Below are 17619 nucleotides of genomic sequence, written 5' to 3'. Positions count from 1 at the left end.
CAAAATTAAATTCACCTGAAACCTTTTATTGTAAACTCGCAATACAAAATTGAATCAAAATCCTTTTAGTAAATACATTACCTGAAGTTAAGCGTCTCAGCAAGGTAGCATGTTAATACGTAGCTCAGTTTACTCATAGTATTTAAATGTCTATATCTCAAGTCCAGAAAGTGCTCCCATGGATCATCAATAACCTAAAAGAGGAAAATAGTGAAGAAAGCATAATACATTTTTCACTATAAAGATTAAAACTACAGCAGTTACAGCCATGTTAAGTACAAAACTTCACGAAGAAGTGGCCGAACGCAATCTTTAAAATTCGAAGGCAACGAAATTGGAAAAATTCTTCTTAAGAGTCTGAAAAATACAACCTAAGTTTTCAAATTTCGACTTCTGTAAGACTGGGCCATGCGCCTCAGCTTCAAGGCAAACTCTTCGTGTGCGTTTTGTCAAAATATGTTTTACATCTGTGTGAGTTCTTCAACGCTAACAAGCTGATGAAAATGTATGTGACGTGCGAACTGCTTCGTGACTTTGGAAAACCGATGTCCTGTGCCTGCAGGCTTATAGTTTTTGGCCATCCTGATCTACGTCCACGTAGCAAGAGTGAGGGAACGTTCAGATGGGCGCAAGAGGCGATAGAAGAAGGGGAAAAATAGGAAAGTCCTCACTGGGTCCAGCGACTGTGCCGTGATACCCCTTTCGGCACTCACAGCGACACCAGCTCTGAGCACTATGTTGTTAAAGTCGTCCCTGCGTGGTGCAGGTGGCAGAAGTCGTCCAGGCCTCCATTCACGTGCAGACGTCACTGTGAGTGGCTGGTCTGCGAGCCTGTACACATCCTGCAGGAAGACGCGGCCAGGTCCTGGACGTGCCACAGTCACGTGACCGTCTAGTGGCAGGTTCAGTGTTTCCAGGGCTGTGATCAGTGGATCGTCACTCGAAACCGGAGTCTCTCCGTACGTCGACAACAACAACCAGAAATGAAGCCCTCTGAAGAAACTGCGGTTTGAAGCCTGAAAGATTAAGAGACGTTTAGGTTTACAATCAGTTGGCTGCAGAAAGCTGTTGTCGGCCGAGTAGTTATTAATTACGCAGCTCCATTTTCCTTGGAAAATAAGACCAAACCACAGAAAGAAAGCGTTAAGTTGCCGAATCAGTAGGCATCCGAGGTAACGTGCCGAAATACAGAGCACCATCACAGGGTGGAAGGAGTATGAAATATTGGTTCTTCAGCAAGTGGTGATTCTGTTCATCTCTTCTAAACGAAAATGTGTGAAATAAAAGAATATAATTGCTAGTCTGCACTACACGTCGCAGCGGGGCCTAAGAACACTAATTCCACTACTTTAATTAACATTGCTTATTTTAATTTCCATGTAAATTTGCGTACCTTTTCATGAAATATTATTACCTGTGGTATGTAAGAATGCAATTAATCTATATGACTCCCAGATATAAAGTCAAATGTATATTCACAGCAAGAAACGTGTTAGTTGCGTGCACTGACCCACCTTTCTCTTATTCCTTTCATGATTCAACAAATTTAGCGTGAATCTATCCTGAAGAACGGGTCCAACTGTTATTTATATTCAAACAGAAGAATGGGTAAAATCCTGACGAATACCTTTGATGCTGATTACTGTAGATAATATTGTAAAGTAAAATGTTCTTAAGTTCAGAAATAATTTTTCCTGCGGTATTTAATTATACATATCGAATTATCAAGAATATAATAAGCTTTCGGGCAAGGAAACTTCGTAAAAAACTTAAGAATTTTCGAATTTCCCCGCAGTAACACTGCGGGCTGTTTGCTAGAATGCGTACAAATACCAAGGCCAATGAGGTACCTTAAACAGCAAAAAATTCATATGGAAAATTTTACCCCAATATTATTTCGTTGAAATATTCATTACATTTTTTATGAAAATGTGTGGAAGACCTACTGAAGCTGTTTTGATTAGCGTTAAGAAATTTGAGCTTAAAGCATGTCCCATAGACGCACAGAAATATCATTTTACTTTCTTTTTAAATTTGACACTTAATGTGTTTTGCCTCTATGTCAACGAACGTACAGTCAGAAAGAAGATGAATATCATTCATTTCAACGTACACCCAAAAAGGTCTACTTGCAATATATGTATTAGCCATTCGCCTAAGTGCAGGAGTCAGAGGCATTTGATATTATAGTAATAAATAAATTATAAACAATTAAACTTCGTTGTTACTTCTTATTAAACAGTACAATTTCCAAACATGCCAACAGCAACATACCTCAGCTAAAATCCCGAAACTTTCTGTGCACTGTAGATCAACAATGACGGCCAAATGGCTGTACTCCGCTTGCAGCACAGAGTAATTCACTGCGTCTTCAGAGTGCTCAGACATTTTCAACGGCACATTCTTTTTCGATAAGCGCTTACCTAATTTCAACTGATCTACACAGAAACACAGAAACACAACAACAGATACTTTAGTGGAAACAGTTTTGGGTCCCACAAATTTAATAGTAATACAGTATTTTATAGGGTGATTACCTGGAGGCAGAACTTCGGGAACATCTTCTACAGATGCCTAAGTACGTTTTACATATATACAGGTATATAATTTATCAACAGTTATACCAAGCATGTCAAAAACTCTTCGATATTTTACTCGGCCCGATACAGTTCACGAATTACAAATGATGGATGCGTCAAAATTTCCCAAATTTAACAAAATTTCAAATTCAAATGCATGTCAAATAGCTACTTATCGTGACGCCGACTTCTAAATATAAGCGAAGACAAGCCATACGACAATTCCAGCATACTGATGAGTGATAATATAGCAGAGAAACTCACAAGAAACATTAAAAAATGCAGACTCTTAGAGTGTCAAGCAACTGGGGTACATATTTTCCAAAAAGCTTAAAAGGGTTAATAAGAGCGCTGCACATTTATAAAAAATATATATTGCCATAAAAAATTTCGGGATATTAAATTACGTGGCATTGGTTTCCCTCAGCCTCAGAAGTTGTGAAAAAAGTTCGCTACAACAACAACACAGGCATTTCCGGTAGATACATTTGCAAGTGTGATGGCACATTATGAATAGAGTTTTACTAGTCAGAAAAACCAAGTTCTGTAACGCATCTTATTTTTTTAAATACAGAACTCTGCAGAGTACGCATATGTCTACTTTTACCTTAGTTAAACGTACAACAAATTATAATAATTGCTATTCTTATACATGAAAATCTGACACGTGTGAACTAATGAAATAGCCAGCATTCGATACTCCAAATAACCTTAAAATGTACTGTGCCTTATCAGTTATCTGAATCAGCTAAACCAATTCAAACAAATTTATTAAGTATACAATTACCTGCCTTCTTCCAGCAAACCATGGCTACTGCGGCTTTCAGTTTGTTCTCAGTTACATATTCACAGATGAGGTTAATAGTAATATCAATATCCATACCAGAAGCGGGGTAATTAATTATTATTACCAGAGCTATAAGCAGTAGCCACATTGTAACTCCTCGTACTTGCACCTTCAACACAAAGCAACAAAAACATATCGAAAGACCCAATGTCAATTTTTATTGTCCTCTAGTGTTGTAGGTTATACGTTGTACGTAAAGCCTGCATCAGAACGCACATCGTATCTGGGACGTGGTGGTACCAAGCAGAACGACAAGTGATGATGATGATGATAAACATATCCATAGTTTTAAGGGACTCAAAGTGGTGACCTCAGAATTCGCATAGCGTAAGTCTCAATCCATAACATCGTGCACGCCTTCAGTTATATTGAAATGTACTTACTGTTAAAATCTCCAGATAATTCCTTCTTCTCCTTCACAATTATTCCTGCAAACTACGTACGCCTATATGCGAAAACAGTAACTTCAAATCACATAAAATTCGTTCTTAGTCACAATAAAATTAAATTAGAATATAACAGCAGTACAAACAGGTAACACCGTAAGACGAATGACATTTAAATTCGCCTTTGTGTTCTCTCAGATTGGATACTGTACTCTGAACTCCTGGGTACGCCTTCCTGAAATACGACGCTATTTTGTTTTCTGTCGTAACAAAACTAACTTCGTATAATAAACATCATTAAGAGACACGCAGTTATTGTAATACTTTATAAACATCATTTCGATATAATCGGAATTTATTTTAACGTACGAAGGGTAAACAAAGGGGGAGAATGGAAATGGTTTATCGCTGCAGTAAGTCGTCTGATGAATACGTGTGGTACAAGCCCGAGTCTCTGCTGTATAAATGGGTCGGACTATAGTAAATTAAAAATTTCGCGACTTTTCTACAATCTCTTGTCTGTGGGATCATGCTTTGGGGATACATTTTAGAAGCTCAAAACTCTCTCCGGGCCGCGAGTCGGAAGATAAAATAAAAATTATTTACAGAAAGAAACCGAATAACTTTCGTTCTATTTTCAGTTAACATAAATATTGGTGTTAATACAAGACGAGAGGTACGATGACTATTCTTATAACTTACGCTTTTAAAGTTACAAATGGAAATTTTAACTCCAGAAGACCTTGCAGTACATCAAAGTTCAAACGAAGGAATATGAAAAAAGTAGAATTCATACGTTATACTGTTACATGTGCTATCAACCCACCGTTCTTGTTGGCTTTAACACTTTAAAGCCTAGTGGTAACTATACGTACCACCTACTTTAACTGCATTTCGTATTTACGATTCTCACTTTAAACAGGGATAATTTCATGTACAACGTTAACAAGTTTAGCTTTGCGACGGAGAAGTGTTGTTTTCTTTGAGGTAAGGCCTGAATTCTGAGCTTCGGCTTCAAAAGGCTAAGAATCACAATTTTTATTTCTCCTATAAACATTGCTTGTTGTATACAAAGGTCTTTACCCTCACCTTCGTCGGCGTTAGAACATGCCATATGAAGCAAAATTTACGAGTGGGAGAATAAGGACACCGAATGCCATATTGCACACAGTCATGAAGAGTACTGAAGATGGCTATCTTCTGCGATGCTACGCCGCGTAGTCTGGTATAATTTGACAGACGTTTCAGAAATACGTACTGCCTCCATCATCAGGACGATTAATCGTGTGAACTAGTCAACTAACAAAAATGCCAACTGAAACGTCAATCAAATTTTACCACATCACGTGGTAAAACACCCCAGAAGACATACTCACCGTTGTGAGAACCTGAAATCTCACCATAAACAAGTCTTTGCATTTCGTTAAATATACTGCAACTAGCATATATAGGTGCTCTAGCCCACTGCAAGCCCCGGTCTTTCTGGAGAACGCAGATGAATGGACCTCCAGACTCTATCTCTCTATTATGAATATATATTACGTACAAAGAACGCATAATAGCGCACTTCAGTTCTGAATATTTCCCAAATCCGTCCTTCGCGACATTGTGTAAATCACTGGCTTCGAAGATGATTAATTTTTTGTATTATTTAATGACGACATCTCAACTAAGTCATATAGAACTGACGGCTGGTAAAATCACGCATAGGTGGTAGGCAAAGATTTGGAAGGACATCGCCATGGCCTGTTTCAAGGTATTTATTTGAGAAGTTCTTCGATATGATAAATATTTAAAGAATTTCAAGAAAACATTGTCAAATATTATGCAGCACTGCAATCAGTTTTGAAGCAACAGATTTGTATCTGGAATAATAGATTTACATTTGCAATAAATTGATATCAGGGTGTCAATGAGGTATGTCAAATCGCAAATAATGCATTTTGGAAAATATGTGTACGCCATGATTCAAGTGACTCGAAGTTCTGTATGTCCCGCATACGTGCAGAACAACTCAAATTCCTAATCTATAAATTTAAAAACAGTCTCTACATAAAGATTTATCGAAATTTCTGTGTTATAAGACTTCATGCTGAACATGCGGACTTTTCTAAGTTTGACATCAGCATTAATTTAAAAGAACTCTAACGACAGTGGACACGAATGCAAATAAAGAATTTCTTTCATCTTTGATCCATTAAATAAATAATGTCCACGTCATACCTCGTCTGTCGTCCTTGCAAGTCTGTGAATTTTCTTGCAAAAGCCCCCATGTGTAAGCATGCAGTAGCAAGAAGTTTCGTATATTTTGCTGTGAGTTATCAAGTCACGGTGAATTTGGAATCATTCGCTAAATAATCAATGTCAAAGCATCGAGCTAGTGCTAGAAATACAGCAATATTTGAAGAGAAATACAGAGTTTACAGTCTTGTCTTCTTTTCTCGAGAATTACGTTTTCCGGTTTGTTCTTCTGTGTCTATTTGTTACTGTCCTGGCAGGTGGCGTGACTTGTCTGACCTAAATTGACATCAGGCAAATGAATGCAAAGCGCAAATAGAATGTTGGTGGCTTCCTAAACAGATGCTACTTCTGGATTCAACAAAGTGCATTTGTCACGATGGGAACACATAACAAATTAAACTGTTTATTTGGTGTGCAGTTAATCGCTGTAATCCGAGTCAATGGAAATTAAACGCATAGAAAAGGGGACTGAATTCAAACTGAATGCGTTATTTCCGCAATGTGCACATAAAATGATGAACCTGTTTCGACCATTCAACGCCTCACCTATGAAACTACTCTACGTTCTGAATAGGAACACGTTGGCTTATTTAATTCGCTTTCTCATTTGATGCTCGGGAAGAATTGGTTCGGTATGCGCTCTCCTTACAAGCGCCAAAGGTATCGCTTCGAATGACAAGGGTGATTATAAATTAATGACGAACTGATGCCTCAGATGGTCAAATAATCGTCCCCTATTCAAAGTAACTACTCTAGGGACACAGGAAATGCGATATATCCTGAGGCATTTCAAGTCCAGACATGAATATGACCGTATTCTGGGATGTTCGACCGTGTGGGCATTAAGTACCTTTGCAACGTCGGGCAATTTCTACGAGACTACACGGTGCAGCATCTCGGACGATGGTCATCTTCACTTTCACTCCGGTTTTTATGTCTCGAGGCCATGACTAGAACACTAACCTGTACATCGTGGCATTACGTTATTGAACGTTTTTATTTATATTTATTTAGTGTTCTGTCTGACGACAGGTCCATATGAACAGGATCCTTCCATCCTTTTCTCGGACTGGGACCTGTTCATATACGTTCTTGGCAGATGATCCAGAAGTGGTTTGCCATTGCCTTCTTCTGTGTGTGAATGGAGTAATTGTTGGGATGCCACGGAGAAAACCTCCGTGTTGCCTAGACCACGGCCTTGCCCAACACAAGTTATAGATTCGGGCATCGCCGGGAATCGAACCCGAGACCCCAGGATTACAAGGCCAGCGTTCTAACCGCTAGACCACCTCATCTTATTATTATTTAGTGTTCTGTCTGACGACAGGTCCATATGAACAGGATCCTTCCATCCTTTTCTCGGACTGGGACCTGTTCATATACGTTCTTGGCAGATGATCCAGAAGTGGTTTGCCATTGCCTTCTTCTGTGTGTGAATGGAGTAATTGTTGGGATGCCACGGAGAAAACCTCCGTGTTGCCTAGACCACGGCCTTGCCCAACACAAGTTATAGATTCGGGCATCGCCGGGAATCGAACCCGAGACCCCAGGATTACAAGGCCAGCGTTCTAACCGCTAGACCACCTCATCTTATTATTATTTAGTGTTCTGTCTGACGACAGGTCCATATGAACAGGATCCTTCCATCCTTTTCTCGGACTGGGACCTGTTCATATACGTTCTTGGCAGATGATCCAGAAGTGGTTTGCCATTGCCTTCTTCTGTGTGTGAATGGAGTAATTGTTGGGATGCCACGGAGAAACCGGGGAAGCCCCCGGAGGAAAACTCCGTGTTGCCTAGACCACGGCCTTGCCCACAAGTTATAAATTCGGGCACCGCCGGGAATCGAACCCGAGACCACAGGATTACAAGGCCAGCGTTCTAACCGCTAGACCACCGTGGCTGTTTTATTTAACGTACGCGAACAAAATTCAGTATTGCTGTCTGCACTAAAAGCTATCTGTAGGAAAATGTTAGTATTCATTCGTATTCTTCCAAGGTCGAACGAAAAACTACTCATCGCACAAAAATTGACACGTAACATAAAATACGCAAATAATGTTTGCCACTTTCATCTTGTATTTTTCTTTAGGCATAATTGTGAACAAAATACAAACCAAAGAACAGCCTAAGCCTATTGTGTAATATCAATAGCATTTCACTAGCTTCCAGATAATAAACTTCTGTTCACACGCATAATAAATACGGTTATGGAAAGAACGAATTGAAAAAAAACAGGTCGTATTCCAACACCTTTACACCACTGTTATCATCTCTACGTCATCTGAGACATACATACATAGTAACTTTTCCGAACTTAGTTGGTTATAGCCCATGTAAAACGCATCCATTTTAACCAAGAGATCGATTGGTTTACGATCTCGTTACTTCTTGTATATCACGCAAATATTTACACAAGAAAGTAAATAAACATACACTAGCAAAGCAATGTGACTCGAATTACGAATTTCAAAACGATAATCAATGTAATATTCTGCAAAACAAATAATTTTCGTTCTTGACAGTCATGAGCCCTGTTTAACCTCAGCAGTTGAGAGAACATTCAGCATATTCCAGAAAAGTCAAAACGTGCATTCCGGTTAATATCTAAAATAACTTCTTTACTATTCTACACTCTTCCCTAGTCTTGATGTTAATTAATGCAAATACAAATTACTTTGTTTCGTTTGCCTATCCATCTCGAGCTGAACAAATATGGCGAAAAGAGCGTAAAATATATAATGATAAGCAAAATAAAATTACCTTTTCAGAAATCTAAACACGAACAGCGGAATGCAATATCTATCCCCTGTGTTTCCTTAAACATGTCAAACTCAAATCAGGGCATTTTTGGTAGCGGTGATTTTCTTAGACATTACATAAAAGATTACATTTCCTATCGTCGTCTTAACTCTTGTGGCTCTACTAAAATGCAAAGTTAGGTTAGGTTAGGTTTACATCGTTTTAATCTCCCACTGTACTTCGTTAAATATAAGCTGCATTAAAAAAGTTTCAAATATAAGTTGTATATATTAATAAAATCCACATTTTATGTCCTTTTAAAACGGAAATTATTAATTTAGTAAATAACAAGTTTAACATAAACTTTTTATAAGCTTTGAGCTACTTCTACCATCAGGGCCGTACTTAGCACAGGCGTCCGCAGAAGTTAATTTTGACAAAAAGTAAAAAAACACGAATTTTACTATGTAAAAATTACAATTATAAATATTAGGGTCATGCAAAGGTACTTGAGGCCCAGGTGCAAGAATAAATCGGGGTCCTCTTACTTAATTGAGATAAGAAAATATTAAACCGCGCCGCAATGAGTAAACTAAGTCGGGAGACCAGCCTTATCGATCGGAGCCCCGGTGCGCCGCACTCAACCCCCCCCCCCCCCCATTTTGCACAGCCCTGATATAGGTGAGACGGCGTAGCTCAGTCGGTATAGTGACTGGCTACGGACTGGGCGACCGGGGCTCGATCCCCGAAGAGGGCAGAGGATTTTTCCTCTAGCCTCTGCGTCCAGACCGGCTCTACAGCCTCCTCTACAATGGGTACCGGGATCCTTTCTCGGGGGTAAAGCCGGCCGGGGCGTTATGCTAACCACTCACCCCCATCTAGTGCCGAGGTCAAGGAAGAGAGGAGCTATACCTCCACTCCCCCCAAGCGCCTATATGGCGTATAGTGGGACAGCTTTACTTTTATATATTTTTACAAAAAAAGGATGTGAAATGAGGAGCTACTTGTGAAAGGGTAGCGGACGCTGGTCACGAAAGTCTAAAACACGGCGATATGGCTGGTCATCAAACCCTCACGGTGTGTTGTGACACAGTTTAGTTCAGTATTGTTGTTTATATTTCGCAGTATTATAACGTTTGTGTTTAAACAGATCAGTAAAAATATTTTTTTCTTTACTATATTTGTTTGTTTTTTCTTTTCTCTCTGGTATCTTTAAACAATTTCTAAACTCATTTTATTACCAAATGAATTTGGCTGACTCACCATGAAGAAACCATGACAAGTTAAACATGTCATCTCAGCAATGACAAAGGACACAACCAAGAGTCCAAAAATAAATTTCACTTAATAACTAATTATACATGCCATGGGTTATACTGTATAAAAAAGATACTTGCCAATTATTCTTAGGAAAATTCAAGAATAATGTTTCCTATCATTTTTCTTTTTGTTTTCTCAAAAGTTACTTTCCTGGAATCATGTGGGTTCACAAATTACTGATTCAATTAACAAATCTGTTTTGAAACAACCCCAACTACAGCATTATCCAAAAATTATATTTTATAGAGTCGGAGACTATTATTACAGTATTAGTACTGATGCCTATAAAAATTACTGTACATTTTGCATCGTACAGACTGGAATACATAGCATTTATAACTTAAGGGCATTTCACATGAAGTTTGATGTTTATCATTTTTCAAATATCTATAAATCGAATTCAAAATATCAAAGAACATTATCTACTTACTTTTGGCATGTTCCAGTTCCACCACCAGAATTTCTCTAAAATCTGCAGGGGAATTAAGGAGCCTGAAATATGAATTAAACAGACAACTTGAAATACAGTATCAAAACTAAAGAATTTGTGTATTTATACTTCCTCTGATGCCAGCATGCTACTTACAGTCAAAAAGTTCAGTTCGACTACTGGAAAGGATAGACATTTCTGTATTCTTTGTGTTCTTGTATGATTTCAAAGGTCCTCACTACCATTAATAATAAATTCAGGTTTACACATGGAAGACGGTGGCCATCCTTCCATAATTTCCTACGATTCAAAGACGTCTCACAGAAATCTTTAAAATAAGAGCAATGTTATATATTAAAAGATAGACGAGCACATGTACTATTAGATACAAGTTTGATATACTCTACTGCAAGTTATAAGTCAGATATTGCAAAGACAGGATATCTGTAAGGCATAAAGCATTTGTCATCTAAGCTTTTCACATATGTGCTTTTATACTTTTCTATTCAAACACAAATGCAAAACAAATCTGAAAACTTGTTTGCTTATGATCGAAGGATGTCACTCTGTGACGTACAGTTTATCGATTATGCATCAGTTAACATCAGTTTTCTTTAATCAAAGGATGTGATTTATCAAAATTCTTATTGAAATCTGACAACTGTTTATGTGGTAAAAGACTTACATTATCTGCCCCATGAATAACCAACACATTTAAAATAATTTATTCAGTATAAAGTTTAAAACAGAGTAATACTGACATTTACATCTAATCAAGTGTGAACCTATGCCAGTTGTACGAGGTCCGAGACCCAATCTTTATTTGCAGTGCCTCATGACCGACATGAGGTGCAGTGTCACTAAACATTCATATAACTTGTGAAATAATGTTTAGAAATCAATAATTACAAACTCTTAGGTAATGAATGCTTGATTAATTTAATGTAGACTGATTTTAGGTAATTACAAAAACAGCTGTGATGACACAACAGATCAAGGAGGTTGCAATGGGCTGGATATGTAGTTTTACGGGGAAACAAGGCATGCATGTAAAATTCTGATTTGGAAACACCTTGGAAGACTGAGAAGATGTTAAGATGGATGAAACCAGTTCTATTACTAATTGTTACTCGAGTACAAAATATAGCTTTTGTTGTCACTATCAATGCATGTTATAAATTTATTTGGAATACAGATTGTAGCTTGAAATACAAAATGATGATTCCTTGTACATGAAATCAGGGTACAGATCACAGTCATGTACAACAAATTACAATTTATGCAAAGTACTCATGGAGAGTATCAAGAAAACCAGGATAAAGGCAAAGCATGTGGTTCCACATTAAGCATTACACATGGCACAACAAAATGATAAAATAAAATTTAAATTTGGTAAATAAAACAACTCATAAATTCCCACATACAAGACTACAAAAATACACTTTCAAAATTATGATTATAAAATGCTCATGCAAAAATTCATGAAACACACGTACTATAGGCCATACCTACCACATTCCATGCCTAAACGTACTCAGCAGACTTCAGTAATGTTTGTTGCTAGGGTCTTAAAATAAAAGTTTGGAAAATTTTAATTTGGCCTGTAGAAATCCAATACATCTATGTAACCTGCAGCCATAAATAATTAAAAAATTTTGTGGAAGACATAAAAAGTGGATGTCATCAAGACACACAACTTTTATTTTAGACTGTTCTCAATATGGTGAATGTTAAAAAAATGCAATGGTATTTATCCATATTACTGATTATCTTTCAACAAATGATACATATATGTAGTGTATGAGCATCAAGTCCAATAAGGGATGTAAAATTGCATACAATGAAATTACATGTACTGCAAATTGGCATGTGTCACACATTTCGAAGGAGTAAGCATGCCTTGGATGCAAAATATCTAACACAGCAGAGATAAAGAGTTAATTTTAAAAACGATATTAAAAAACTGTGAACGACCACACACATTACTGCCCAGAAGAAAAATATCAGGAACATGTTATGTACAGACAGCAGGACAATGACACATCAAAAAGAGAATACAATATTAAAACAAACATAAAATACCAACTAAAGAGTGACTACATGACTTTGTTTTCACTACAACCTTATAGAACAACTAACTACATTATATGCCAGTCTGAAAAGACAGACACAGAAAATTTGACTCTGTACAAGTGGTGCCATTATAAATAAAAGCCCATAAAATAACATACTATTTTTAATACTTGAAGCACCTTGGTTAAGTTTCTATATTTTTGCACGGTGAGGATGCAGTTTCTTACCTTCTGAAGACCAAATTAATTTAGTTTCTTCTGTGGCCATCTTTCTGCAAAAGATCCTAAATGACTTGCATAGTATGAGAACAGTGGACGATATTAAGTGCCTGGCAGATATAAGAAGTGGTCAAACTATGGACCTGAAAAGAGTGAGATGAATTTCACTGAACTAACAAAATATTTTCAGCTTACTTTCCTTTATTAAGGACAAAAAAGTACACATGTAACACACTTTCAAGTTCTGAGCCAACAATGCTACTGACAGCACAAGTAAAGAAAACCCAGAGATAAAACTGCATGTGGAAATAACTCTGCACGTGAGATAAAAATAAACAACTCAAAACTATAAGCATGTAAATGAAAATGTTGATTGTTGTACCACTGTGGAGTCTTGTGGGTGGTTACCATCATTTCAGACACATACTGCCTCTATTTTCATGGTAAAGATATATAACTCTCATTACAGTCTGAAGTGTGGGGTGGGAGGGGAAAAAATCAAATAATAAGAAGGTTTATAAAGAAAAACACCACATAACTAATGAATTCAATAGTATACAGCATAAGAGGCCACTTGTATTTTGCACTCAAGCCCATTATATCTTTCTTATAGTAACTAGTAATGTGAATAAACACTTCTCTAGACTTATAAAAACACTGGCAACATACAATTACGAATACACAGGCATCATCTACAGTCATATCTAACTTAATAATGTATGTTAAAAATTGTTACTATATAAAAAAATATATACAAGATGTGATGTTTACCTTGTTAAGACCTATAACTTATTTGACATATAGGTTGTCCATACATTAGTGAGCAATTTGAAGTGTTATTGTTTATTTATAACACATATGAAAATGTTATATAAGAACTTCTATGGCCACTTGTTACAAAACTCCAATGCTATGTGATTGTTTTGTAGTACAGTAAAACCTCTCTAACTTGGACACTTGCGGTTCCACGATAATGTGTCCAACTTACAGAGGTGTCCAGGATAGAGGGAAAGGGGAAATCATCCTTTCAAATTGTGGTGTAATGACAATGTGGTAATTGTAGAGTATTATGGAGCCCTTCCCAAAAAAAGGAAATTGCTGATAAGAAAAATCAAAAGTGTAAATTGAATTTTTACAAATTTTGTTTTCACTAAATTAAACTTGCACCAATACTTTACGTTTACCGACAATGTAATCTATTTTACATAATCTAACTACTGTAGGCTTGCTCGAATTAAGAATTAATTACAATAATAATAATAATCTTTTGAAACCCACTCTCATGGTTGCACATTACACCCCAGCCTCAATAAAATTTTAAATGTTCAGAATGTATTTTTTTAAGCTCAACATAAGATGTCACTTATTTGTTGTGAAGAAACCCGTCACAAGACACTGCTTTTTTGCTTTTATCTTGGAATTTGCCATCCTCTTTCTAATTTTCACCGCAATCCAAATAATGTTTCAACCACTCCTGGTTGTTTATGAGCGAACGCATACCGTTCCAATTTCTGTTAACACTGTTTAACTCAGTTGCAAGTACAGTACTGACAAAGTTAAAACTCCAGTGAGGGGTTTAACAAAAGAATAACCATTCACTTTCACTGCATTCCAATGTCTCACACCCTCAACCATAAGCTAATCCTCAGGGAGAAGGCATTCATCCGTCAGAAATTCAAAACAACAAAACACTAACTGTAAATGTTTCCCATAAAAGCATTGAAGCTAAGTGCATGCATGCACCTGTCCAACTTACAACAAAAGGGGTGACCAAGTTCCAGGATAAAGGGGTGTCCAAGATATAGGGTGTTGTGGACATGTAAAATTATAGGATATTCGCCGGTTCCAATTAAAAGTGTCCAATATAGAGGGGTGTCCGGGATATAGGGGTGTCCAACTAGAGGGGTTTTACTGTACATTAATTTTTCATGTGTTATAAATTATTACACACCCTTCAAATCATTCATTAATTTCAGTATATTCTGTATTTTGAAGCAAAATGCATGTCCTAATGGATAACAACCAATTTAATATTTTGTTACCAAGACTATTAGGGTAATGTGAACAGAAGTAGAGTAGTTTAAGACAACCAAGTTCCCAGAGAACAACACATATTTATAAAACCAAACTTTTTTCTGGACCGAGAGTTAACAAGTCATGAAATGATGCACATTATAACAATTCAGACATTTCTACAGAATTTGACTTTTATTAATGGCACACATGAAACCAGTTATATGGAGAATGTCTAGCACTTGTCTGGTTGGGTGATGGTATCATCATGAAGGATTCCCCAAATAGTTGCATAGTTTGTTGGCAATTTCCCAAGCTTCTGATCATAGAAATACATGTAGGTCTTCATGTAAAGTTCTTACAGTTGTATGAATTCAACCAAATTGGAATGTGTTGACAAATTTTAGTATAACTCCCAATACTAAATTTCAGAGAACTCTGCTTCTTAATGTTTGGAATGAAATCATCTAACGCCTTGATGTTCTGCTTGCTACTAATGGGGCTCACGTCAAAGTTTACTGAATTCTGGTTTACTGAAGTATTGACTTAACTGTGGTAGTCTTCTTAATTAAAGCAAAAATGTCTTTGAGTTGTGTTATTAACTACAGCAAACCGTTTCAAGATTGCTCCTAAAATAAATTTATTAAGGCTTATAATGGTGTGAACAATTCACAGACACTCTTTCTGAACTTGAAGTAGCAGGGTGATGCCCTGATAATAGAGGCAGCAAGGACCTCTGAAATACTGGTAAACTTCTACAAACTACATGGTACCACAACCCAGAAGACAGTCATCTTCATACTCACTGCTGGGGAAACCTCACCTCAAACCCTATTTAGACTTTTTGCAACTGTTGCTCACTCTTCAGCATGCAAATCCACATGCAGCCACTATATATTACCATACAGTTATTATAAATATTTTTTAAATTCTAAAAACACAATTAATATAATTGTAAGAGCAAAATATTAAGTGAGGCTTCCTTTCAAATTCCACACCAAGCCTGCAGAAAATAAAATATAATTTAAAGCTGAATCAGATACTTAAAATATATTAATCCTCTTGAGTAACAATTACAAATAGTATCTCACTACAAAGAATGCCTGTTTTGCAGTTGGTCACCAATCTCAATAAATATATTTCAGATACAACTTTTCAAAACATATTGTATTTCATGAACTTGGTTGTAATATCATGTATAACAATCTATCTGGTCACAACATATATAATATGCATATGTTCTAAATCTGAAAGCTAGGGATATACAAACACCAGTATTTTTAGGAAAAAAATATAAATTGTAATTACCTAGCACAGATGAGTCAACACTACATAACACCCTTTCAACTGATCTTGAACTTTACCTTTGTTATGGGTTAAAACACACAACCAAAACTGCCACTTCCTTTTAATCACTGTGATGTATGTTTTCACTACAACATAAACCAAGCATGTTTCATATTATCAGCACCCAAAGAACTTTAAGAGACCACTAAAGGAATCCGCAACCCTTGGTGCCTATTTTCCCAAATACTGCTCAACATACAATTGGGGGGGGGGGGGGGGGGGGGATATATTATCTTCTTATGTACCTCAAACATGACATGACAATTTTTTAATGCAGTAAATATTAAATTAAATAGTCTTACATTTAATTTTGATTTTCAAGTAAACTGTCAGGATCTGAATGGTCAGTGCAGACCAACTGGTTTTGAATTTTATTATCTACCAAAATTACAACTCACAAAATCTATAAACATAACATGAACATTTTAACTGTCAATGCTGCTAATGGTAGTCCAAAATGCTCTGTACAGATCTTAAGTTAAATTTCTGAAGATTGCCAAACTTTGTTCCAACACCTCCACTCAAAATTTAGCAGTCAACAGTATGGCAATTATAAAAATGATGGCAGGCAAGGAGAATCTTTATTTTCCTGTGAACTCTGGTATTCACCACATTTACAAAGTTTCGCCTTTATCACAGGTGAGAGATGGGAAAAGCAAAAGGCAAGTATCCACTGAATGTGGTTGGTTCTGAATCTCAGACCTCCAGGAATGGAGTCCAGCACTTTACCCTTAGACCTGTGTTTGGCAACCTTTTTTCACCAACACCACACCCCAGTTTGTCAAAGACATATAACACATGTTGAATAAAACTATCAATGATGAACAGAAAATAAATTCAGATTGTCATGAAACATAATGATGTAAAAGGTATTACACAATGGTCTGCTAGCACAAGAATACATTAAAATTACAAGAGGCAAAGAATTAAACTAAAGTTAGAATAATTATAATATAACTTCACCAACCTGTACATGTAAAGAAGCTTCGTTTCTACACGTGCCATGTTTCTAGCATTTTACTAAGCAGCTAAACATCATCAATATGTTTACATCTCTGTCCTTGTCCACTCAGACTTCTGTCCAATGGGCACCAGGTAAAGAAAGCCAGAGCATAAAGTTTCACTTCTGTGTCCTAACATGCCTTCATGGCATAATGCTTGGTCACAGTGACAACTCTACCTTGTGTGAATGAACCACTGTATATATGTAGTCTTCCAGACGGATGAATACAAAATGCCAAAATATAGGAATTTAAGAAGTAAAATTAAGTGACTGACTAACATATCACAACAGATGCTACTGACAGTCTGGTAAGACAACCCAAAAGTTCAGAAATGGTAATGCCAAAGCCCACACTTGGATATGATCCTGAGTCAAGACAGTCATATTCACATACAACTAAATTCCCCAGGAATTATTTAA

The 17619-nt window shown here is 36.7% G+C and overlaps 1 protein-coding gene across 1 annotated transcript in view; it reads right to left on the bottom strand.

The window, feature by feature from the left end:
- LOC110832993 (uncharacterized) overlaps positions 1-16407 on the bottom strand; it is a 32086-nt gene extending 15679 nt beyond the window's left edge. Inside the window, exons 1-7 of the mRNA XM_087351100.1 lie at positions 12846-16407; positions 10702-10873; positions 10546-10607; positions 3367-3535; positions 2275-2438; positions 714-1016; positions 82-194 (exon numbers count right to left, since the gene is read on the bottom strand). Coding sequence (XP_087207226.1) covers positions 82-194; positions 714-1016; positions 2275-2438; positions 3367-3535; positions 10546-10607; positions 10702-10741 — 851 coding nt within the window. The 5' untranslated portion in view covers positions 10742-10873; positions 12846-16407. The remainder of the gene's footprint in view (positions 1-81; positions 195-713; positions 1017-2274; positions 2439-3366; positions 3536-10545; positions 10608-10701; positions 10874-12845) is intronic.
- Positions 16408-17619: the final 1212 nt, after the last annotated feature.

The sequence above is a fragment of the Zootermopsis nevadensis genome, unplaced genomic scaffold, assembly GCF_977971745.1.
Source record: "Zootermopsis nevadensis isolate Lab colony 2312 unplaced genomic scaffold, Znev_1.0 Znev_ptg000018l, whole genome shotgun sequence".
Taxonomy (NCBI): Eukaryota; Metazoa; Arthropoda; class Insecta; order Blattodea; family Termopsidae; genus Zootermopsis; species Zootermopsis nevadensis.
This window is presented reverse-complemented; position numbering and strand designations above follow the sequence as displayed.